Source organism: Syngnathus typhle, linkage group LG5 (genome assembly GCF_033458585.1).
Source record: "Syngnathus typhle isolate RoL2023-S1 ecotype Sweden linkage group LG5, RoL_Styp_1.0, whole genome shotgun sequence".
NCBI classification, from domain to species: Eukaryota; Metazoa; Chordata; class Actinopteri; order Syngnathiformes; family Syngnathidae; genus Syngnathus; species Syngnathus typhle.
Genome location: NC_083742.1, coordinates 6,474,127 through 6,499,744, shown reverse-complemented (window position 1 = coordinate 6,499,744; position 25,618 = coordinate 6,474,127). Strand labels below are relative to the sequence as shown.

Here is a 25,618-nt window from a genome sequence, read left to right as displayed (position 1 = left end):
GCACTTTAGTTTATATATTTAAATGTTCAGATATTAAGATGTGATCGACAGTTTTTGCATGATCTGAATGAGGCAAAATAACATGCTTTTTCTTTCGAATATATTGTTATAATCATTTGTTTCAGATGTAATCATTTTCTGTATAAAAATTTAATTTGGTGTTCAAAAAGTCTTTTTTCACACTTGAGTCTTGAAAAGGAGGGGGTCGTCTTATAATCGGGGTCGTCTTATATTCGGGACAATATGGTACAAATTATATTTCCATGGAGAAATCTAACATTTCGTAAAAATCTGGCTGGCTGCAGAAGCAAAGAAACGTTGAGCTGAGAAATTGTTATGAGCAGAGCTGTGTTCTCTAATGTGTGTATTTGTGCGAAAGTATTCATGCTGATACAACATCCTGCGTATATTAATGGTGACAGTAGTGAGACTAGAAAAATACAAATGAAAGAAATGCAAAGGTTACAGGGGCGGCACAACCAAATCACTCTCAAACTTGCTGCAAATGATTCTGTTTATCTATAACAATCTACAGAAGTTGGTGATTCACAGCAGGTGACACCAACATTTGCACAATAATACATCACCGAGCTTCCCTTTGAACATTGCTCATGGTGACAAGGTAAGATGTAAGATGAGGCACTGGTGTGCCTCTGTGAGCAATGACGGTTTTGTTTTATCTTCTCTGCAAAAGACAGATATGGTGCGGCTTGGATATTTCTCCCAATTTGACATGAGACCAGATGGTTCTATTTGTAGCAGCCTGTGGACATATGATATCTGGAGTAAAGGTGAACCCTGAATAGCTGCAGTCGTGTCAGAAATCAATCAATCTGTAAACTCGTTGAATCTAAAGGGAAATGTACTTTCGGCAGTTTACAAACACATTTGATTAAGGCTCCGTTAGACACATATAACCATATCAATATAATTTCTAGTAGTAGTGTGGTTGCTTAATAAGTGGAAAGGAATGTGCAGGCTACATGAATTTGTTTTCTTCAAAGTATTGTGGAACAGGAGGTCCGGAAAGGGAGCATATCTCAAGGCCGATGGGAACGCGAAAAACAACTCGTCTTTGTGGTCCAGACACCTGTGCTGAGCAGGGGAAAACCCAAACGAGGAGGAGATGACCACAGACCATCGACCAATCACCACACAATCTTTTGCATGTTTGAATATTCATATTGTGTTTCTTTAAAACTGGGCAACCCGGAAGAATGTGTCGTCTTTCTGGTCACGAAGGCACACGAGTTTTTGTGTTAAGGACCCAAAGACCCAGGCGCCTGTATTAGCTTGCTTTGTCAAGATTAAACAATTGGTAAATTCGGTCTGATTGATCTACTGGTCTTCTCTTTGACAGAACGAACTCGCAAAATTGTTAGGTGCGCCAGTGTGTGGATTAGAACATAGCAATTTTTGTGTTAAGTGTTGATCACAATTTGGAGTCAGATCAATAGCTAAAATCCGTATCCTAACAGTTTCTTGGTGACCCCGACGTGATGTCAAGAGAAGGGTAATTGACAAACTCGTGGTCTGTGTCCAAGTCATCGGACAGTTAGTCTGGGACAGCTGTCTCCCGGTCGGCGTACCGTTTGAATAAGGAATAAGCGCACAACGTTGAGCTGGTACGACGTCTCCTAAACCCTGAGCTCATCAATGATAAGGTAAGCAGAATACCTGTTACTATATGTCGAAATTCTGCAAATTGAAAGAGGAAATTTAAGAGGAGACTGTCGTTCAGATCAAATAAGGTGTGCAAGCTTTTAAAAACAGTTAAATTCCGTGGTGGGAGGGCGGGCTCCTCTGTTCTTTTAGAAACAGTTAAATTCCGTGGTGGGAGGGCGGGCTCCTCTGTTCTTTGAGAAACAGTTAAATTCCGTGGTGGGAGGGCGGACTCCTCTGTTTTGCTTCGTCGTGGCGGACAAGGGTGCGGTGACGATCGCATTCAAATAGCTGGGGTGCTTGTGAGATCCCCGAGGAGAAGTGAGGCCTCCTCAAAAAGTATCCGGTGGTAACAGTTCCTCCTGTGAGAGACCAGACCGCTAAAATATCCAAAATGTGCAACCAAATTGGGGGGAGTGTGTGTGTGATGAGAGGAATGAATGGAGTGAGATTGAGAGGAATGTATGCTGGAAGTGCAAATTGTGAGCTACATGAGAGATGGATTCGAATCCCTTTGTCTGTGTGTTCTGTGTATGTGCGTAATCTCTGTAAAAGTTTGTGTCAGTCTATCGTCGTTCGTCTGAGCTCTGCGCGAGCACTTTGTGTATTGGCGTGCGTGCCGTGCGGATGCGTGTGTGTATGTGCGGTTGTGTGCGCGCTCGCTGTGTGTGCGTTTATGTGTACATGTGTGGTTGCGGGCGTGTGAGGAGGAAGATGGGATGGATCAGAGAATGTTCAAGAAGGAGGGGGCCCGTTCGGCTCATACCGGCAAGGGTGGGGGCCAGCAGGACATGCGGGCCTGGCCAGATTGTGACGTCAACATTGATACAATGTTGAGGAGAAGTGAGAGAAGAGAGGGGGGCTAACTTGTAAATAGTGATGAGATAATTGCTCAATTGATGGGGGTTAATAATTATCCAAATTTTAGTCACATGTTTTGAGGGACCACAGCAACAACATTGTATTTGCAGGCCATTAATTTAGTTGGTGATGACAGTGTTTAGATAAGTAGATTGTTTTATCAAAAAATGTGAGAGTGAAGGAGGAGGTTTGATTTGTAATCTGGCATTTGGGTGCCACTTTTAAGAGTCTGTGCAGGAGCATAGATTGTTTTGGTTGTTTTTAAAGATATATTTAACAGTTTATTTCGGTGCAGTAAGGATATAGCAGTTTTGAAAGACTTAAAATCGAAAGCAAAATTACATTTTAATTTTGACATATGGCAGCTAACATGAGGATGGCAAATAAATAAATGAATAAATACTAGCTCAAATGTGGCATGTGTTTTAAATTGGGCGATAAGGCATTCACTTTCGAGCCATTTAGCGCTGCTGACAACAATAATTTATGAGATGGTAAATCAAGGAGGAATGTCATAGTTGGAACACAGGCGCTGTATGACCTATAGATTGAACAATAACATTCACCGCATATGTTGTGAATTGTTAAATTATATTACAGTTTATTACAAAAGATTTCGGAACTTTATTTGATGATAAACACTGGAACGAGGATTTTAGCCGTGTTAATGGGTAGGGTGGATGGATTGCTCAGAAGAAAAAAGCATTTGATAAGGGCGGCTTGATAGTAAGATGATGAGTGTGCGCAACTGATAGGATACAAAATGTTAATAGGAAGATTTGGGGTGTAAGAAACAAATACTACACAGGAAGATTGATAACACAAAGATAGTTTTGTTAAATTTGTGTCCCAGTGTGTTCTTCCCTAGTGCGTGGCACGATTCCTGAACTGAGTCCTCTTACTCCACTGGCTGTCTCAAAATCAACAGAGGACTGTCCCTGATCATGAGACACCTTTGAGAACAACAGAAACTGCTATCATGCTTGAAGGGGGCAAGCACAGCTTTTCACAGGACAAGAACCATACAGTTGGTGGAATACACACAGTTGCAGATCAGAAAAGAAAATGGACTGAAAGAACAAAGACAAGATGGACGCATTTGAGAGTGGCGGACGATCCAGCCCTGAATCATCATCATGAGAATTTAAGAGGAGAGGCTGCTAAAGACTTGCATGAGTCACATGAAGTCAAACTGGACACATTGCTAAAGACTGCTGAAGCATTACAAAGTTGGTGGAGTGTGGGACAAAAGGGATGGAAGTGTGTTTGGGTGCTGGGGCGGACATATCTGAGGAGTTTTGATAAAAGAGGGAATAATAAGGCTGCTTATTGACACTGAAACGGGGATAACAACAAAATACATAGATATGGACAGCAAAGATGCACTAATAATAACAAATCATACGACAGCGTGATCAGAAACTTTGCAAAGTGGATATTGATCGATAGAAATTAAATTTATCAAAACGACAGAATTTAATTATACATCAATTGCGACAATTGATTTAAATGACACTTTATGATAGGCATTTATGGTTAGGGTTAACAATCCATCCATCCATCCATCCATCCATTACTGGTGCGGCTTGTCCTTACGAGGGTCACGGAGGTTTAACAATAATAATTAGAATTTGTAATTTCTGGAGAAATTGTGTGTGAAGGCGAAGAGCCTGAATACAAATTCGGGGAATGCTACAAGATTATGTTTAAATTTAGAACGTGTTGAATTGGTCAGGAAATCGATGAAAATATCGAAAGAATTTTGTAAAATTGGGCGTGAATTTTAAAGTTGAAAATTTGAAATTTTTCACAAGTGGGAAGTTTTGGAATAGGTAGGCATAAGATGAATAGTTAAAAGAAATTGAAAAGGGTTGAGTCAGTGAAAGAATAATTAGAAATTAGAAGGGAAAAAGGGAATGTTGCAAAATGTTACTGCAATGTTGAAAGTGAAAATGTGAAATTTCAAGCTAGAAAGTGAGAGAAGGTGAATTGGAAAGTGAAAGAAGGTTAATTGGAGGAATTATGTAGAAGAAAATGAGAAATATTGAATGTGCCATGAAGAATGAATGGTGAAATATTGGCTTAAAATGTATAAATTTCTCAAAAATCGTAAATATTTAGAATATTTGGCATGAATATTTGGAATGTGTTAAAAGTGGAATGAGGTGAATCAGATGAATTCGTAGAAGTAGTTAAGTTAAAAAATGAATAAATGAAAAAGAGGCAGAAGAATGCAGAAGAAGTTGAATAATGATAAAGTCAAGGCAAGGCAAGTTTATTTATATAGCCCACAAGCAAGTCTCAAAGGGCTTCAAATGTACAAAAATTGACAATTTAAAGTACAGGAACAATAAGTGTGAGGGCCACAATGATGATCATGACAGCAAAAATATTCCTAATTGGTTTTGATAGGTAGAAAGGGGGAGCGTGGAAGGTTTTCAAACTTTGTGATATAGCGTGACTCCATTATCAAAAGTAAGCATTTAATTTTAAGAATTAGCATCAACAAAAATGAGAACGATAATCTTCAAGGTGATAGCGTAAGTGGCAGGAGGAAGCTGTGTATATTGTTTTTAAACATTATTTTTGGTATCATTATTTTTTAGGAGGGTCAGTTATGCTTGTGAGAAGATGACTGAGGGAACAAGGTAACAGTAAAAGGGAGTGCTCTATAAATTGTTGGTTCTTTGCCAGAGGGAGTTATTTGGAGGGATGAATTTAAACTGAAAGCCAAATGGAACTGTTTAGTGGAAGAAATATGGGAATGTGGAAATACTGAAGTTACAGCTCAACACAAAGTGTCAAATGGTCTAAGTGAGAGATGTGAGCAAACTAAATGGGGAGTTAAATCATGTTCCGGCATTATGCATATTGGCAAACGAGGAGAGGACAGGAAACCAGACAATTAGATATTAACTTTGGATTTAAAATAAAAAAGGGAAATTTTAATTGAGGAGAAAATTTTGCGTAGGGACGGTTCCTTTTTATAATTTAATATTGTATGTTTTTATGTGTGTGTTGTGGAATGACAGTTTGTTTGTAATGGTGTATGAATGTCAAGTCTGTGCTTGTGGTGTGGTGTTTGTGTATTGTGAATGGTTGACATGATTCAAAGTTGGGGTGATGTGATCACAGCAGAGGATAACATTCCTCTCACCTGAAAAATATAAAGATACTACAGATTTGAAAAAGCACAATTGATCAGGACTAATTTTGGACTAAATATGGGTTTAGGATTACTCAGGGGCACCATCGACAACAAAACAGTGCGATGGAGAAGGCCCATTTCAGTAATATGGTTAGACAAGACAGAACTGGTATTGAACGTTAAGACTTTGGACGATTTGACGTGTGACAACTTTGAGCTCACCCGACGGGGTGACGGACTAGGTGGACAGTGACCAAATGTTTGACGCTTGAGCTTGCTTGCGACAAGTGCACGCTCTGCTTTGTTTTTCTGTGTGACTTAATTTTTTTGCAGCAGCAGCAACAGCCACCAGCCAAGGAGCGGATTGCGCGCTGCTTGCGTAACTTGTTTTCGTTCTTGCAGGTTGTCAATTGCGTTCGTGGAAAATTTGTATTGAATTTACATGAATATGTTAACCTTTGCCCTTTTGGTTTTTATGATGAACTTGTTGATGACATGGTTTTCAGGACATGATCCGCGGGCGCCAGGATTCATTTTATGACTGTTTTTATTTTGATACTTGATGTATGTTTTTGTGTGTACAAATGTCCGCTATCAGCAGGGCTATAAGCTCACTGACAGGAGTGCGATGATTTTTGTTTGTGTTGCCGAGCGTGTGGTGGACGAGCTAGAGGTTCCGCAGGCCTGGCTACAATGAGTGTGGTGATGAGAGGGGATGCTTAGCAGGTTCCTTTTGATACATAATGACACATTGGGTGAATGTGTCAAAAGGGGGAGTGGTAAAATAGAAATGGGTGAGTATGTGGTAAGATAGAATTGGGTGAGTAGGTTGTAAAATACAAATGGGTGAGTAGGTTTCAATTTGTAATTTTGATATCCAAAAATTTTTTCCAAATCCACTTGTTTTTAAGCTTTAACAGGACATGCCAGAATTCAACTAGCAGTGATGGAAGGAGCAGAGGAAGACCAGTGACAACTGGTTGTGGTGTGGTGACAACAAATTATAGCATGGCTTGCCAAAGGATGCATAGGGTATCTGTGCCCTCGTGTCTTTTGTGCCTCATAACCACTGTAATGCCTGTAGTGGTTGTCCCCATTGAAACACAGACTCTCAATTGGAACATGGAGTCCCCACTGGCGGGGCTCCTGAAGTGAGCCAAAAGAGACGTTTTGCCCCCATGGTTGAGCGACAACGATCCAACATATATTGACGCCATAGGTGTGCCAGATAAGTATGAATTCGTTAATCAAGTGTCCTCGGGATTCAAAAGCATTTTCCTATGGATCACCCCCAATAAAAATGTATCATTTACAGCGGTCCATGAACAATTGGCATTGATGTCGTTCCAAAATAGAATTGCGTTGGACATGCTATTGGCTAAGGAACATGGTGTGTGCGGAATGTTTGGTGATGCATGTTGTACTTTCATCCCCAACAACACAGCGCCAGGGGGCCGACTGGCCCAGGCGGGAAGAAAGGACCGACAGCATGCTGGTCGCTGCTTGCTAGAGTAACGGGTGATGACCTCATAAATGAGGTCATGAGAGGGAATAAAGGGAAATGTACTTTCGGCAGTTTACAAACACATTTGATTAAGGCTCCGTTAGACACATATAACCATATCAATATAATTTCTAGTAGTAGTGTGGTTGCTTAATAAGTGGAAAGGAATGTGCAGGCTACATGAATTTGTTTTCTTCAAAGTATTGTGGAACAGGAGGTCCGGAAAGGGAGCATATCTCAAGGCCGATGGGAACGCGAAAAACAACTCGTCTTTGTGGTCCAGACACCTGTGCTGAGCAGGGGAAAACCCAAACGAGGAGGAGATGACCACAGACCATCGACCAATCACCACACAATCTTTTGCATGTTTGAATATTCATATTGTGTTTCTTTAAAACTGGGCAACCCGGAAGAATGTGTCGTCTTTCTGGTCACGAAGGCACACGAGTTTTTGTGTTAAGGACCCAAAGACCCAGGCGCCTGTATTAGCTTGCTTTGTCAAGATTAAACAATTGGTAAATTCGGTCTGATTGATCTACTGGTCTTCTCTTTGACAGAACGAACTCGCAAAATTGTTAGGTGCGCCAGTGTGTGGATTAGAACATAGCAATTTTTGTGTTAAGTGTTGATCACAATTTGGAGTCAGATCAATAGCTAAAATCCGTATCCTAACAAATCACAACAGTTACATTTGACAAAATGTTATTTTTGATGTTTAATGGTAAGTAAATGGAAATGGGCACAAAAGTGCTCATACATGGGCCAAGGAATAGTACAGTTTCAATGTGATTTAATATATGTTTTAATTTAAAAGTAGATTTAAACATCAGATTTTTTTTTTTAAAACAACCATTCTTGGAATTAAAGGTTTAAGCCAGTTATGGACATCACCATTTCTGATATAAAATTTCAAAACATTAAGTGATACCACATACAACAAGGGCAGAAATTGGCAAGAATATTCTTACAGTGGGGGGAGGTTGGAACAATTTATCAAGACCCCAAGAAGAGAGGGCACTCTGGGTTTTTGTAAAGACTTAAATTATCTGAGTTTTTGTAAAGACTTAAATTAGAGACATTTCTTTGAGTAAAACATGTTGAATAAAGAATATTGTGATTAAAATACAATTAAATATTGTTTTCTGGGAAAGTTATTATTAAAATATATTTCAACTCAATTTTATTTTTTTTTGCAGGAAAAATGAATACCCTGAAGTTACATGAAACCACTTGAAATGAGATTTAAAATATAATGGAAGAGAAAATTGAATGCATGGAAATGAACCCTTTTCACATATTCTGAGAAAAACTGTCGTGACAAATAATGATTGCAATACACTGCTTTGAACCTGCTCCAGCCCTCAGAGGTAAAAGCAAAACAAACTGTTATTAACTACGATTTGCAACTGTCAACCTACCCATTTTTAAAACATGCCTACTAGTAGATAATAGTTGATAATAGTGATACTGATCATTTAAAAATCAGTTTGGAACTCCTAGCGTACTTATTTCACTCCGAGCTCTTTAAAGGGTCGAAGACAATTATTTTACAGTAGTCCTCATAAGTTCTTAGAATAACTGTAGGGCCCATGGTGGTATTGTTGTGGGACAATGTTGGGTGGACATTCATACTCCCCCAACATATCTATATATTTTTTAATTATTTTGTGACCATATGTCTTAACATGTTATCTGCAAATATTACTGTATGCCTAATATCTGGGGATTTGAATAAGACACCTGGGACTGCTAAGGGGTCCTCTGAACCCGGAAATGAGTCGACAGTAAGCAGTTAGTTTAGTCATGTCTGGTTGTAACTGTCGTTGTTGTACTGTGTGTTTCAGTAAATACACATCCATGCGTGCGACATAACCTGTAGGAAGAACATTGGTTGTGTTTATTCCTGTATACCTTGGCTGTTGTTAAGAGGCATGCTTTTTGATATGTGAGCTCAAACAACCTCATGATCCATGTGTGTATGGGGGGGGGGGGGTTTAAGGTACGTCAGTGGGCCCTTTGGGAAACCGAACAGCCCAGGAACTTTGACTTTCTGGTAGCAGGTGTTCTCGGTAGTAGGAGCATGTGCGGCCCACTAGTTTGTGTTCACACAGAGCAACAGTAGGCGATGTGGTTTATTCAATTTGGAGAGAACTGAGAAAACTGTGAACCTGAAAACTGACTGCACACTAGACTCTTAATTCCGATCTTGAATAACAAAAAAGCCAAATGTATAAACTTCTCTTTGTTTCTTCTCTTTTCATGTTTTTTTTCCCACTCTTTGTGACCTTTAAGTTACGTTATGAGTTAAGACCAGAGCGGAAGAAGGGTCTGACTGAGAGGAGCAGACAGTGAAGACGAGGTAACGCGCATCCGCACTGCAGCTTCGATGACAATGAGGAGCTAACCACCGTGCATGGCTAACTAGAAATCAAATTTTAGCATTGATATTATAAAATCTAAACGATTGGAGATCCTGTTCCACTCGATTCCCAGTTCTTGTTGCCAAACCTACTTCACACAAATCTTGAGGTGTATAATAGCAGTGGCAACGTGACACCCCAAATTCAATGACCCAATTAGCGTTTGTCAACACATCACGCCCCCACGAACATTCTGGGTCCATAGACGAAGACATGGCTAGGTAGGCACTTAGAAAGACGCCCGTGGAACCTTCCAGACCCGGAACCTTATTTGTATGTGAACAAGGGAGGTACCGTATTTTCCGCACTATATGGCGCACTGGATTATAAGGCGCACCTTCAATGAACGACCGATTTTAAAACTTTGTCCATATATATAAGGCGCATCGGATTATAAGGCACACCTTCAATGAATGGCGCATTTTAAAACTTTGTCCATATATAAGATATATACATTTGGCCCGCGTGCTGGACTTTGGACACGCCTTCTGTAGGGGTTCAATATTGGTCCATGTATAAGGCCCACCTGATAAGCCTTTTGAGAAAATTGGAGGTTTTTAGGTGCGCCTTATAGTGCGGAAAATACGGTACACAGACTACCAGGGTGGAAGGGGAGAGATGATTGTTTCTGAATTGGTTCCTGCGGTGTGAAAGTCTCTATACAGTATGTATGGGGGCCCAAAATCTGAGTGCAATTATGTTGAGTGCACTTATTGCAGAAGAAAACTTACATTTTTATTTTATTGTTACTTACTTGTTACTGTTTTTATGACAGTGTACATTTACTTAATGAAGACTATGCAATGAAGCACAAGAAATATCTTTAGCTTTTCATCTTTATCTATGCAAACAGAACTCCAGTGCACCACACACTCACCAATCAATCCACCAATAATTGTGAGTGCATTTATTGCAGCAGAAGCCTCATAAATTTTCAAAACAGACCTTATACATTTTGATTTTATTTTACTCTTTCATTTACATTTTTACTATACAGTATACATTTACTTAATTATAACTCGGGATTTAAAACATATGCAATACCTAGTCCTACATATACAAACAAAAGACCAGATGTGGGCATTCTATTGGCTGGTAAATGGAAAATGAGAAACTTTGAAAAACTGACAGGCACACCGCTGACTGAAGCAGATTTTCATCAGGTACGCCTCAATAACCAGCTAAATATCAACGGACCTTCTCAGAAGATCATTTCCCTTGTTAAGCAAATCAGGATGATCTACTCACCATTTACAGTGGGGGCAAAAAAGTATTTAGTCATCCACAGTCATCCATCCACAATTTATCACTGCTTTTTACTTAGTTTTGTTCCTGCTTGTATTTTGAATAAATGTTTTCCATTTCATTTCATGAAACCATGTGAGTGATGGTGTCAAAATAAATGAAGCCCACCCAAGGAGTGAATAATAAGGGGTCCCAGCCAATAATGTTGTGATGGCTTTCCGAAGTCAGTAGGAACTATTATTTTTCGTGATTATCATAGGATGCAATTCAGTTTATGACATGTACTCCTGTCAGAATGTATTAAATAATTTTGAGTTGCGCCTGAAATTACAACGCGTTACTAGATTCAGTAACTGCAATATAACAAACCCATAAGATGTCACTCGTTATATTACCTTGTTATTGCCTAAATATAATTGTGTTACTTTTGAGTTACCCCCAACAATGAGGATAACGTCAATTGAGAGAACAAATAAATTCTCTATTGAGAGAACAAATAAATTCATCCGTCACCTTCAGGTTGTTGCAGTAATGGGACCAAATATACTTTTCAATGATCTCATTACAAGATATTGAAGCTCATCACCATTTTATTACCAGAGAACAGTCAAATTGATTGAATGTTGCTTGTATTGTCTATTGGCACATAAGACTTCAATATTTTTTTCTGCTGTTTTCTGGGTTTGGCTGTTGATTTCTTAACATACGACAAACAACCCTCTATAACAGACAACACGAGGCCTCCCTGTTGTGCTTTATTGGCTTTGCATTAGGCATTTCACACGTGTCATATTCTGTTTGGGTGTTACACAGCCAGACCATAACTGCCTGTTTGCTGTCAGACCTTGAGGCACCTTTAACAGCCAGCTGAAAGGGAAATTTGAAAGAAGGCTCACATGATGAGCGAACATAGGTGTGAAAAGCAGAACTGTGTTGCCCGAGGAGAATGAATTTATAAACAAGCAAGACTGACAAACTGAACCAAAATAGAATAGCCATTATATTATCTTAATTCTGTTTTCTATGGCAATAGTTTTATTTAAAATGCCATAAATAAACATCACGGTGGACTAGTGGTCAGCATGAACTCGCTTTGGGGTTCCAATGCCAGCCCTGGCCTTCCTGTGTGAGGATGCATGTTCACACTGTGCTTGTGTCATTACCTTTCACATCCAAAACCATGCACATTAGGTTCAGCAATTCTCAATTATTTTCTGTTATGTCCCTGCAGGAAGAAGAATATATCTTGCACCCCCTACCCCAACTCTCTTCAGTGACTATCAATAGTATCATTTGTATATGAAATTGTAAGACGTACACTTCAGCATGACATTGTATCTTAATTAACATGTTCCATGGGGTCACAATTGATTTCTGCAGTGATTCAGTTTATATGATGTACCCTGTTATCATATTTATGAATGAAATAAAAATGACACCCACCACACGTCTGCAGAGCTCAGAATATTTCTTGCTGCTTCTTACATTCCAAAGTTAGAGAAGTTAGTACCGCACCATGTGCCAAATATGAAAGCATCACTCGATGAATTACCTAACAAAAAATGAATGTTGACAAAGGCTTCACTCATATCTAATTATTGATCTTGTTTGGCCACCAGTGTTTTTCATTCTCAATATAAATTCAATGTGCTTTTCGTTCAGTAACGAGAAAGTACAATAAGCTTCAATGCTGCACTGGCCAATCTACTTGAATACAAACCGTTTACTCACTGAGCTGGTAACTCAAATGCATGGTGACTGATTAAAAAGCTGTTTCAGACTCACATTTTTTTGAAGTCACATATTGTGTATTCAGGCCAGTCAATGAAGCACACCACACGTTCGGGGTACTGCTCTATGTTGGAGTAGTAGTACTGCGGAAAGGCCAAGAGCAGAGCCAGGACCCAGATCACTCCTACTACGACCTTGGTCTCTGTGGATGACATGCGCTGCTGCAATGGGTGGATGATGGCCATGTACCTGCAATGGAAACATAAAACAAGGCATTAAGGGATTTTGCATTTGGGTTTACAGTTCATTTTAACAAATTCATTTTCTTGATTTTTATCTAACGTAACATGAGAATACAAATATGGTTCCTTGACCCTAAAGTCACAGTGTATTCAGGTCAAAGAGTCAAGGAACCTCATTTGTTTATTTTATTGGGCATTTCACACTAACAATACAAATCAGTAATTTCCAGTGATATATTCTATTGTATTGTTATTTTATGTTTTTGTAAAGCACTTTTTTACAGCGAAAGATGTAAAAGCGCTATCTACCGTAATTTTCGGACTATAAGTCGCGGTTTTTTTCATAGTTTGGGTGGGGGGGCGACTTATATACATATATATGTTTTTTTTTCACTTTTTTGGGCATTTTATGGCTGGTGCGACTTATACTCCGGTGCGACTTATAGTCCGAAAATGACGGTAAATATAGATGTATTGTATTGTGTTGTATGATTCCCAGAAAACACAAGTAAAAATTATATGTAACTTGAGCTGTGAGCAGCTATAAAAGGCCCCGTGATACGAGCATATTGGGGTACTGGCACATTGGAATTAGATTTTTTTTTTAAATACCACAATACATCTTTGACAGATACTTTTTTGCTAGGCTCAATGTGTGTGCAAAGGTGTTTGTTTCATTTGCAAATGTTTAAATGAAAGGAAAATAGCAAAATAGGACAGTATCATTTACGTAGATGTGGCACTGATGTAGTACCTCCAAGTTTCTAAACAATGACATAGTACTGTTATTGCTACTCTTTCATCACAAACTAATTATTAATTAGGAGTAAATATTTGCACATGACTTATTGGGATGTAATAGGAGCAGTCTTAATTTGTCTGCTTGTTGATCCTATTGGCCATTAAAGATGCCATGCATCAATGGTAGAGTGGTCATCTCCCAACCAAGAGGTTCAGTGTTTGATACCCGGCCGTTGTGCCCAAGTATCCTTGAGCAAGATAGTGAACCCCCAGTTGCTCCTGATGCCCAGTCATCATAGGTGAAAATACTGTGAAGTGCTTTGATGGCCTTAACAGGTGGCAAAGCACTATCCAAGTGAAAGACCAGTTACTAATAATGAATAGGACGGACAACATTTGGACAATGTTCCTATTTTTAAGGTCCTGCTTTTGTGCAAGCAATTTTATTAGTCTCTCAGAAAGGATTTACGAAAGCATCATTTCATAAAACAATCCATCTGGTGCATCTCGTGGGTGTTTAAAAATCACGCAAACGATTTATTCACTTACTCATAAATATAGGCATTTAGCAAACCTATCAAATTGCACAATGTTGCAAAAGAAAATACCAACGAAATTGAACGTGGCCTTTTTTTCTTTCCAACACTCAAAAATGGCAAAGTTGACTGAATCTCTGCATCTCCAGACTACTGGCTTCATATTGTATTGGATATTGGATAACTGCCTAGAAATTGGCATTACCGTGTTCCCAGAAAGTTGAACCTCAAATCAAGTGAGAGTGGGCCGTCATACATCCACACCTCTCAGTCTTGGTACCGGCACCCCACAGGGCTGCGTACTGAGCCCACTGCTTTACACGCTCTACACACATGCATGCACCCCCGCCCACCGCAGCAACACAATCGTGAAATTTGCGGATGACACAACCGTGGTGGGGCTCATCTCAAAGGGGGATGAGTCTGCCTACAGGCACGAAGTGGTACGGTTATCGGAGTGGTGCGGAGAGAACAATCTGCTCCTAAACACGGCTAAAACCCAAGAACTGGTCATTGATTTTAGGAGGAAAAATAAAACTGACATTCCACCACTTATCATCAACGGGGTCTGTGTGGAGAGGGTGTCCTCCTTCCGCTACCTGGGTGTCCACATCGAGGAGGACTTCACCTGGGGCGTGAACACCTCTGAGCTGCTTAAAAAGGCCCAGCAGAGACTCTACTTCTTAAGGGTGCTGAGGAGGCACAGCATTACACAAAGACTGCTGGTGTCCTATCGCTGCTCCATAGAAAGCACTTTAACGTACTGTATATGTGTTTGGTACTCCAGCTGCACTGCTGCTCAGAGGAAAAAACTCCAAGGGGTCATCAACACAGCACAGAAGATCATTGGCTGCCCTCTCCCCACACTGGAAGACCTACACAGAACCCGCCGTCTCAAAAAAACACAGAACATTTTGAAGGACACTTCCCACCCTGGTGCTGCTATCACCTTACAATCTCAAATACAAGCGGAAATTGCTTGACTTGTCTTTTTCTTTAATGAAACATGACTGTGGTCCGAAAAAAAAAAAACAATCTGTTGTAGGTGCCAGACTGAGGTAGGAAACTAAGAATGACAAATGACGTTTTTATTGAACATTCATCCATCCATCCAACCATCCATCCATCCATCCATCCATCCATCCATCCATCCATCCATCCATCCATCCATCCATCCATCCATCCATCCATCCATCCATCTTCTTCCACTTATCCGGGGTCGGGTCGCGGGGGCAGCAGCTTTAGGAGGGACTCCCAGACTTCCCTCTCCCCAGCCACTTCATCCAGCTCATCCCGGAGTATCCCAAGGCATTTTATTGAACTTATTATTTCTTAACTTGTTTGCCCAAAGAAGCAGAAAATGTTTATAATTCGAGACATAAAAGTGCAAAGAGCCCAAATAAATTACTAGAACAATAAACAATCTCATTAAGAGTAATTTGTGGTTCAACACCATTGAGTGCACTATAACATCTCCTAAAATTCCTGAATGCTCTCATAGGATGATTGATGCCTTATCGTTGCTGTTTGACAAGAAAAGGCTCATCGACTGAACCGTCTGTCATCACGCTTTCTTCACTCTTAAAAGCACACGTCACATTTTGATGGCACACACGCCGTGCGATTATTTGGGGCCGAGGTTGCCAAATATTTTTTCCACGCCTAATTAAGCCTTGTTTACGGTGTGTTTAGCGGGGTTTTATTCAGTCTAAGAAGAGAAAACCTGGCATCCTTGAACGAAAATGAACTGCCCATCAAAACCATTCATTGGCCCCAGAATGAGCCCGTTCGCAAAAACGTTCACGAAGCAAAAATGCGCTACGTTCAGTTTACGTCCGTCCAAAATATGAACAAATTGATTAACTTTTGTTGAACTCATTCAGGTACAACACTACAGATAACACATTCAATCAGGGCAACAAGCAAAAAAGCAATAGCCTGGCCACCAGCTTTTATCTCTTCAGCACTGAAATAGCCAGCTAATAGAGATTTCAAACTGGCGTGTGCTGGAGGCTCCGGCTAAAGGACTGGAAAAATACAGAACACAGAATAATGACACAAAATGTGTCAATTAGTGGCATACCTTAGTGTTCAATTATCATTATCATATCAAAGTTACAGGGGGTACTAATTCTAACAGCAGCCCGAAGTGAGCCCGTGAGAGTAAGAATAACCTTCCCATTTTCAGATTCCTCGCCATCACCTTTTTCTAGCCAACGACGATAAAAGATTCTGATGAGAATAGAACTCCAGAGGGGCAGTACTGTGTCTATTTGAATGATGGAAGATTTGAAGGCAGACAGTTTACCTCATCAAGTGACAAATTGTCATAATAATGCTTCGGATGACAGCCATGTAAAAAACAACAACAACAACCTTATACATTATTAGTACTGCACCTCTTTAGTGAAATAAATTCGTTTCAAACACTTTAGCTGCCATAATCAATTGCCCTTTACTGTAGGGAAAATAAATGAGGCTGTCTGGAGCATTTGATTCATAGCTTCTCGTAAACCAGGTTTTTATTTAATAACGGATTTTACCGTTATTGCTGTTAGTATTGTTCTTATGTTGAAGCACACTACCGGGACACGTCAAGAAATATGAGTATTTGCAAATGTATGGAGCTGTCTTAAACTGAATATTATAATGAACCGTATACAAATGCATCAATGAATACTATGGTGCAATGTGTTTTTCGAAGCATTCTGGATAACTGAAAAAGTCTAATTGACGGGTTAATCCCACTAATAACCCACATTCATCTGCTAATGGGATTCTCACACTAATTATTTCAAGGACAAAAAGCCTTTTAAATTGGTCAATGGGGTGCTTAAAAAGGAGCGAGTGAGAGATTTGCTTTGTCCTGGCTTCAAACAGCTCAGGAAGCCATGTGGTTTTTTTTGAGGAGCCATTGACGTTGTAGATGTTAAAATCACACCTGGCAGATGTTCGACCTCTGCTTGCAGAAACAATTCACAACATCTGTGCCGCTATCATCAAAGTCAGGGATGTGCAAAGTCTGGCATCAGCTGCATTTATACACTTCTAAAAGCAATTTTAAGACTACTAAGCATGAAAACTGTGGTTGACTGCGTTGTACTTTTTACTTGCAACACTCGATTGCGATGCTCTTACAACACAGGAGCGAGCATTCTAAGAAGAGAAGAGGCCGCGTGAAAAGATAAATGTCAGTCAAGAATTGACTGAAGGAAACGAAGAGGGGTCAAGAGAGGCTGTTGCAGGAAATTGTAGACAAGTTTTAAGAAACTCTAAAAAGACACGGAGGAGTAAATGTGGGGAGGGCAGAGGTTAAGGAGAGACTTCTAGCAGGCCTCCATTTTTACAGTGAAGAAAAAAAAAACCCACCATATATTTTTTTCTAGTTATATATCAGGAGAGAGATGACTGACACCACACAGCTTTTTTTCCTTTTTTTTTACAACATGACTATGACATAGTTTGTAGCGGGAAGGAGCTGCTAAATGACGAGCGGGTTGATACATATCAAAGTCAAAGTCAAAGTCTGCTTTATTGTCAATTTCTTCACATGTCAAGACACACAAAGAGATCGAAATTACGTTCCCACTATCCCACGGTGACAAGACATAGTACACAATCTACATACAAGTAAATAACACAAAAAGTTAAAACAAGAAGGCACAAACAATGAATAAATAAGAGTGATGAATAAATAATAAATAAACCAATAAGAGGAGCAAAAATGGAGCAAGTGTGCATACAGCAGACAGTCAGAATAGAGCGCAAAAGTACAGGACGCTACGCAGAAGGGGGGAGAGTTCAGGATCCTAACAGGCTGGAGTACGAAGCTGTTGGTGAGTCTGGTGGTGCGGGAGCGCAGGCTCCTGTACCTCTTCCCAGAGGGCAGAAGCTCAAACAAAGAGTGAGCGGGGTGACTCACACTACTCACAATCGTGGTCGCCTTGCGGGTGAGATGGGAGGTGTAAATGTCCTTCAGGGAGGGGGGTGAAGCACCAATAATCTTACCAGCCGTGTTCACTATGCGCTGCAGGGCCTTCATGTTGTATTCAGTGCAGCTACCACCCCAAACAGCGATACAACTGGAGAGGACGCTCTCAATGGTGCCACGGTAGAATGTAGTCATGACGGCCGGAGGAGCACTTGCTCGCCTGAGTTTCCGCAGGAAGTACAGGCGGTGCTGAGCTTTCTTCGCCAGTGATGCGGTGTTAGTGGACCAGGAGAGGTCTTCACTGATGTGCACCCCCAGGAATCTTCTTTGTTGCGTAATATTCTTTGTTCCTTTGTTCTTGTGTCTTCACTCACTTGTCAGTCAGGGAGATATTCAAGAGATTCTTCCTTCTTCCATATTGGCGACTCCTGACGTAAGTCAACATACCGTATTGTGTGGCCAACAATAACTACCTGCCATTTGCCAAGGATGGCTGCAGTGCACCTTCACAACCACCAGCTGCGCACTGGATGGTGTCCGGCCATGGCCTCCTGCTCCGCCACGGTCGTCTGCCAGGAATGCGTGCTTGCTAGTATCGGTTAAGGCAATTCAGATGGTCACTGACCAGCAGGCCGGGGTGCTGCTTCACCTCAGTTTGGAGGATGACAGTGATTCAGGATTGCAACGCCGTTGGGACTGGCCCAACTCAGCCGTTGCGCCCATCCAGTTGGCACAGTCCCGCGACCTACTGCCAGCACCTCAATGTGTACCCCATGAATCAGGTTTTCAAAGTCTTCAGGACAGCTGTAAGCCACAGTCAGGACTGGCCCAACCAGTCGGCGCCACCCGAGACCTAACGTCCATGCCTCAACGGGTACCTCCTGAGTGTGGCTAACCGGAGGCTTCAGGATAGCTGCACGTCACAGTCACGACCGGCCCAACCTAGCCAGCCTTGTTGGACCCCAGATGTGGCAAACCACCAACGTGCCTCAATCCTCCTCCTTGCTAGTTGCGCTCCCTGTGAGAGATTCGTGACCTCATCTTTATCCTTATATCCTCAACCTACACCTGTTTTTGTGACGATTGACGTCCGCAGTCCATCAGTTCACACCGTTGACGGTCGCACTGTACAGGTCATCCGCCCGCGGAAGCGCCTCTACGTTGATTTATGGACACTGTTAGTTTTTTCTTTTGAATTTTCCTTCTGGATATTGTCTTTGTTCTTTTGTTCATTTGTCTTCACTCACTTGTTGGCAGTCAGTGAGAGATTAAAGATGTATTTCTTATAACTGCCACTATATATGTCATGGAAACAGCTAAACAATTACTAAGACTTTAGTCTCGATGAATGATATCAGTCAGTGCTGTATGTGGCGCAGCAAATATGATGAAAATAGCAAGGGCCGTGAGATACCTGCTTGTGGAACACCATACGACAGAGGGAAAGAGTGTGACTCAAAGCGACCTAGGTCAACACAAATTCTTCTCACGAGGGTCGCGGGCATGTTGGAGCCTATCCCATCTGATCTTGGGCAGTGTGTGTGTGTGTGGGGGGGGGGGGGGGGGCACCTTGAACTTGTTGCCAACCAGTCGCAAGGCACACATAAATGAGCATCCATCCACACTCACATTCAGGAGGAAACCGGAGCAGCCGGAGAAAACCCAAACCCACACAGGCACGGAAAGAACATGCAAACGACACATAGAAAGGCCATAGCCGGAATCAAACCCATAACTTCTGAATTGTGAGGGGTCTTGCTAACCAGTTGACCACTGTGCCACATTATTATTATTATTAATCATTTTTGTTCAAATCTGAGTGTATCTAGGCTTTAACGCTTTGTCTGATTTGGGGTTTACAGCTCCTAATCCACTTGTGCTTTTACCATAAATGTATAATAACAACCCAAGACTAATGCGGCGGGCATTGCCTGTACAGGAATGCAAGCTAGACATTAATTACAAAAGGGGTCTGAAAATGCAAGTGTGCCTTAATCTTTAATGCCATTTGCTATACTCTATGTTGTTCTGCATCCAGATTGGCACTCTGGAATTGTCTGGCACTGCTGACAGCCTGTCTTTGATCCCCCAAATTGTCCCACCAATCTGTGTTAAACATGATGGCCAGCCTCTCAATCTGATGATTGGATGTCAGCTACACCCTTCATCAATCAGTTGTACCCGTTATTGACTACGGTAATAAAGGGAATCGTTTACCGTCTTTCAGTGCTCGCTGTTCTTTATTTGCATCCAGTCTGTGCGCCACAGAACCAATTGCACACATTATTAACAACATTTTGCGTTGTTAAATATTTAAAACTATCTGTGTCTTGTTGATGCAAGCAGATGGTACTGGTATATGTACGGAAATAATCTTGAATTGAGACTTGAATTGTTTTGCTTTGCCCTAGACGTGCTAAGTAGTTGTGTAGACTTAAGGAGATACATATCCATGCCATTTATCTTCAATTCCATCAGTTTTCAATATTGCTGTTGCTCTTGTGTTCAAACAAAGTGAACTCTAACCCCAAAGATTTTATTTAACAACAAAGTAGCTGGGAGAAGCCTTTTGTGTTTGGTGTTTCTTTCATTCACATGTCACAAACACCAACTTTGAGTCTTTGTATTTCAAATAATGGGTAATACATGGCTCCTTCTCTTGGTGTGCCTAGCAAGGCCAAACATGGTCAGCTTTTACTAGATGGTGAGGGTGATATACTCATTCAATTATCAATGGATTGCACCTAACCTACAATGGCAAGGCAGTGGTTCAATATAAATGAGGTTGCCGTGCTGCATTCCTGCAAAGCAATGTGTGATTAAGTGATTAAAAAGCAATCCACCACAGAAATTGGCTTCATGCGTCACGGTCCTTACTTTTTATTTTTTTAAATTTTTTTTGCAAATTATGTTTGAACGAAGTTTGCGGAAATTTTATCAAGCATTTGTTTCCACAAGTGTATTGGCCTTTCAGGACTGCTTTTCATTTGTTTTACAGAAGGATTTGTAAAACTACCATCAAGGGGAAACGCTGGGACGGAGCCTATAGGGAGGCTATATGTGACAGTGTCATGGTACACTTTATGCAAAATATCCAAGTACAACTCTTTTGCTTGCTGAGATCGTCAATCACCTGCAGATGCCCCTGTGATACCCAAATCAATATCTGCATTTCATTTTCAGAATCCAATCCACAGGTATCGGCTGAAAAACGTGTTTTGGATTAAAAAAAAAGAAAATTGGTTACGACTGATTGTGTTATCATTATTGTTTTGTGTTCACAATTTTGGTACATCTACATCTGCTGTCAAATGGTAATATGACTAAAGTTGAGTTGAGATAATCATACAGCGGTACAGAAGGCTTAATTTCGCCATCACTATCAAGAAATGCTCTCCGCAGATTCAGGATTGTTATCCACTGAACTTTTCCTCTGCCGGTTATTGTAGGAACTATGTACTGTGCAGAAATCATGCATTAGAGATGACTACACAGTCCATATAAATTTATTTTTGAATGCTTCAATTATCTTTACACAATAGTCAGCAGCTTACATGGCTCAGAAGTCATTGTTTATGACAGCAATCTCTGCAAAGCATGTCCATGTAGCCTCAACGCTTTTTATCAAGATCCAATCAGGTTTGATTTTTCTCAATTATAGCGAGCTGGTGTTGACTGGTCTCTTTTTATTATTCATTTTGAGGTGACATGGCTGCAAGGCAGCTGTTTAAACGTGTCCAAGTGTGTGACATTGACTCTGATTTGGACTGATGCACCAAGGCTCTTTTTTTTATCAACAAGGGACAGACTGGAAGAGACCAGAATATAGGGGTCAGTTAGCGGCTCTACCGCTTGATAGAGAATGGCAAGTAATAGGATTCTGTGTGCTTTTTTCATTTGTTAATTGCTATGCAGTAACAAATAGAGACGCTGTAAAGTAACTGTAGTCAAATTAATTAACAGAGAAAATGATCGTGGTGTTCAATTACTGTCATTACAGCAAACAATTGATATATTAGCGTAACACACTACTTTCTAACGTGTTACCACTGCCCGCTTCATTCAGCCTTGTATATTATTAGACCCTGTAAAGCAGGGGTGTCAAACTCATGTTTTTCGCGGGCCGCATTCCAGCTTCTTTCGGAAGGCCATTATGACTATCAACCCAAATAAATGTATGAGCACCTCATATTATATACAGTAAAAGCTACAAAACAAACTGACAAATAACTCGCGTTCAAATCAGACAAGTACCGTATTTTTCGGACTGTAAGTCGCTCCGGAGTATAAGTCGCACCAGCCATAAAATGCCCAAAAATGTGAAAGAAAACATGAATAAATCGCTCCGGAGTATAAGTTGTATTTTGGGGGGTAATTTATTCGACAAAATCCAACACCAAGAACAGACATGAACGAGCAACAACAGGCTAAACGATACGGTATGCTAACGTGACAAACACAAACGAGGAGCTGAGAACGGGCCTGACGTAACATTCAGTTATTTAAAAAAAACTATTACATAAATAACACGTTTATAAAACCATCTGTGTCACTCCAATTCATTAAATCCATCGATCGTCCTTTGTCAACAATGCCGTGTGCCGCACTGCAGTTCAAATTATTCCACAGGCCCATACAACGATATATAAACTGTATTTCAAATAACTCTCACATAAACAACAATATTATCAAACCATTTGTGTCACTCCAAATCATTAAATCCATCGATCAAATTTCTCGTCTTTTATCGATCGTCCTTTGTCAACAATGCCGTGTGCCGCGCCCCAATTCAAATTATTCCACAGGCCCATACAACGATATATAAACTATATTTTAAATAACTATCACATAAACAACAATATTATCAAACCATTTGTGTCACTCCAAATCATTAAATTCATCGATCAAATTTCTCGTCCTTTATGTCATCCTGGTGACAGAGGACATGTCCAGAGGATATGGCGCTTTAAAGTGTTAATTACTTTATTTGATTCTCTCTCTCTATTTTTCATGTTTTGAATATGTTCAAGATAAAGATATCAAAGCATGTGAAGTGATCAACTATACTAAAAATAACATGTGAAGTGTACACATGTGTATAGTACAACTATACTTGTAAGTAAGTGATGTGTAAATGATCAAGTAAAAATTTGTGAAAAAAAACATATATAAGTCGCTCCTGAGTATAAGTCGCCCCCTCACCCAAACTATGAAAAAAAAAACGCGACTTATAGTCCCAAAATTACGGTAAAAACTGGTCAACTATTAAAAAAAAAAAGATATTAAAAGTGAAGACAATTAGCAATTCTAGTCATGACACGAATTTGATGCACAATTTGACTTCACGGGCCACATAAAATGATGTGGCGGGCCGTATCTGGCCCCCGGGCTTTGAGTTTGACACCAGTGCTGTAAGGTATCAATGCGTTGTTCCTTTTATGACTAGATTTTCATACAAGTGGAAGAAACTGGAATCAAACTAAAGGTGTTATGCATACATTTTGATCTCTGTGAAACTGCATTTTATATCTATATAGTACATTTGGGGAATAGTTTGATCAAAGTGATACAAGAGATCCCTCATTTCATTAACCCTTGAGTATCGTTCGCTCCTGTAAGGTATCAAAGCAGTGTTGCTATTAATTCTGTATTTATGCATTTTGAGTGATTAATGTGGAATCATTTTCCCTAGTGATGTACAAACCCACAAATCCAGGGGCTGTGATGTGCATGTCAGGCGCCAACCTATTATTTAATGATAATGCATCATGATCCCTCTGGGAAAAGCACAAAGGATGAAGAGGGAGAAGTGCATGGAAATTCAGGAATGAAAATCAGAAGAGAGACAACGATGGGATATTCATTGATATATTACGAAGGTCATCATCTGTTATGATGATGTGGTCTGAAAAAATAAACACGTAGCCTTCCTATTTAGTTGCAACAGATGAATAAATGATTTAGTAAGTAGTTTTAATTTTCTCTCCATAATAATAATACAGTTTCATAGTCGCCATAGAAATGACTAAATGGTTTCTCTATTGAACGATTGTATTTCTCTTGGCAACTAAGCGATGTTGTTTTTCCCCAACCACCAATGTCGCACTCTCAGAAGTACAATTTAACCTTGAGTTATTGTACTTATATCGAATACACGGTGAGTGCTTCTGACAAAGATAACAGTTTAATGGAACACCGCAGAGACTGGGCCAACTGCTGATGACTTCTTTACAATGACTATGAAGAATTACACAGCAACCTTCATTTCTGGTTATGGAAATGCTGTACAGCATGCATATGGACAAAAGAAGCATGAATTAATGGTTTGTCTGAAAGAGACAATTGGGTGATGATTTCACTGTACATTTTAAGGTGGTGCAGCTGGAGAGGAACAAAGAGTGGAGAAACATGTGCCGCATATCTCTGCATCCATTCCAACCTGGTGATCCTGAAAGGGGGATCCTTCCATCTGTGGTCCCTTCTCAAGGTTTCTTATTTTCCCCCAGTAGGGGTTTTTAAGTTTTTCCTTGCCCTTTTGGGAGCTCAAGATCAGGGGATGCTTTGAGAATAATTGTCAATTTCTGTCTATGTGAAGCCCTTTGAGACTGCTTGTGATTTAGGGCTATACAAATAAACTTGACTTGATATGTTTTGAAGCTATAACACTTGGTGAGATCATAAATGTGATAATAAAATTGTTATTTAGGAAATAAATCAGGTGGAGCAAGTTGCTAAATCTCAGAATCTCTATTTTGGAACAGATTAAGTAAATTGTTGGCATCCTCATGCCGAGGGCTGACATTGTTGCTCTTCGTTATTGCCTTTGATTGACTATCAGTCTTCCTGTTTTTTTGGCAACTTTATTGGCGGTTAACAGTGCGTGACGTGAGTAGCTTTTTATTTAAATGGTACACCGCTATCCTTTCAGGTGGTTAAGAAAATTGTTTCAATCATTTGTTTATTGGGTGATTAATCTAGAATAATCACACATTTCCCTTAGGACCAATAAAAATGTGATCTTCAATTGACCTGAATTTTTCAAGATTCAAGGTATGGAGTTGGAAATAGGAAATCCGGAACAAAAATGTTTTTCTATTAATGCATATTGGTTTGTAAAATAAGATGTGTAACAGTACAAAGCTTGAGCTAATTAAAATGCCCAATTTTAGATTACTCACAATGAATTGCAATCTTAAATAACAGTAAGAATAATGACACATGGCAAGTGCTCAAATGGTAAAGTTCATGCTGCTGCCTGGTCCTTTCGTGATACCTTTTTCTGTTATCTCCCACTTCTTAGCAACAAGAACGTGACAAGCACATGCTTCTTTACAACACTTAGCACAAATGAGTGCTGACATCAACTATCATCCATCAGGGGTGCTGTTGCCCCGAGATAGTTATAGTGGTTTACTGCTGTCCGGTGGTCTCCTGTCAATGCAATAAATGTAGCTTTGGCCACCTTCCTTCCCACCGATTGAAGGTGTTTAATGTAATGGGTCATCTGTGGTAAGAATTTTGAAACCCCTCATCTCGACCTTGATGGGTCTAGTCTCAGGCAAGCCGCGATTATGCAACATGTTCCCTCCTTGCGTAC

At 40.2% G+C, this 25,618-nt stretch overlaps 1 protein-coding gene and 1 long non-coding RNA gene across 2 annotated transcripts in view; one reads left to right on the top strand and one right to left on the bottom strand.

The window, feature by feature from the left end:
• Positions 1 to 25,618, bottom strand: part of tacr1a (tachykinin receptor 1a) — a 47,547-nt gene that overhangs the window by 19,557 nt on the left and 2,372 nt on the right. The window contains 1 exon segment of the mRNA XM_061278330.1: positions 12,626 to 12,820. Coding sequence (XP_061134314.1) covers positions 12,626 to 12,820 — 195 coding nt within the window.
• On the top strand, positions 858 to 12,269 carry LOC133153977 (uncharacterized). The gene is made up of 3 exons (XR_009714418.1): positions 858 to 8,542; positions 9,468 to 9,534; positions 12,072 to 12,269. It is a non-coding gene; the product is annotated as an uncharacterized LOC133153977 (long non-coding RNA).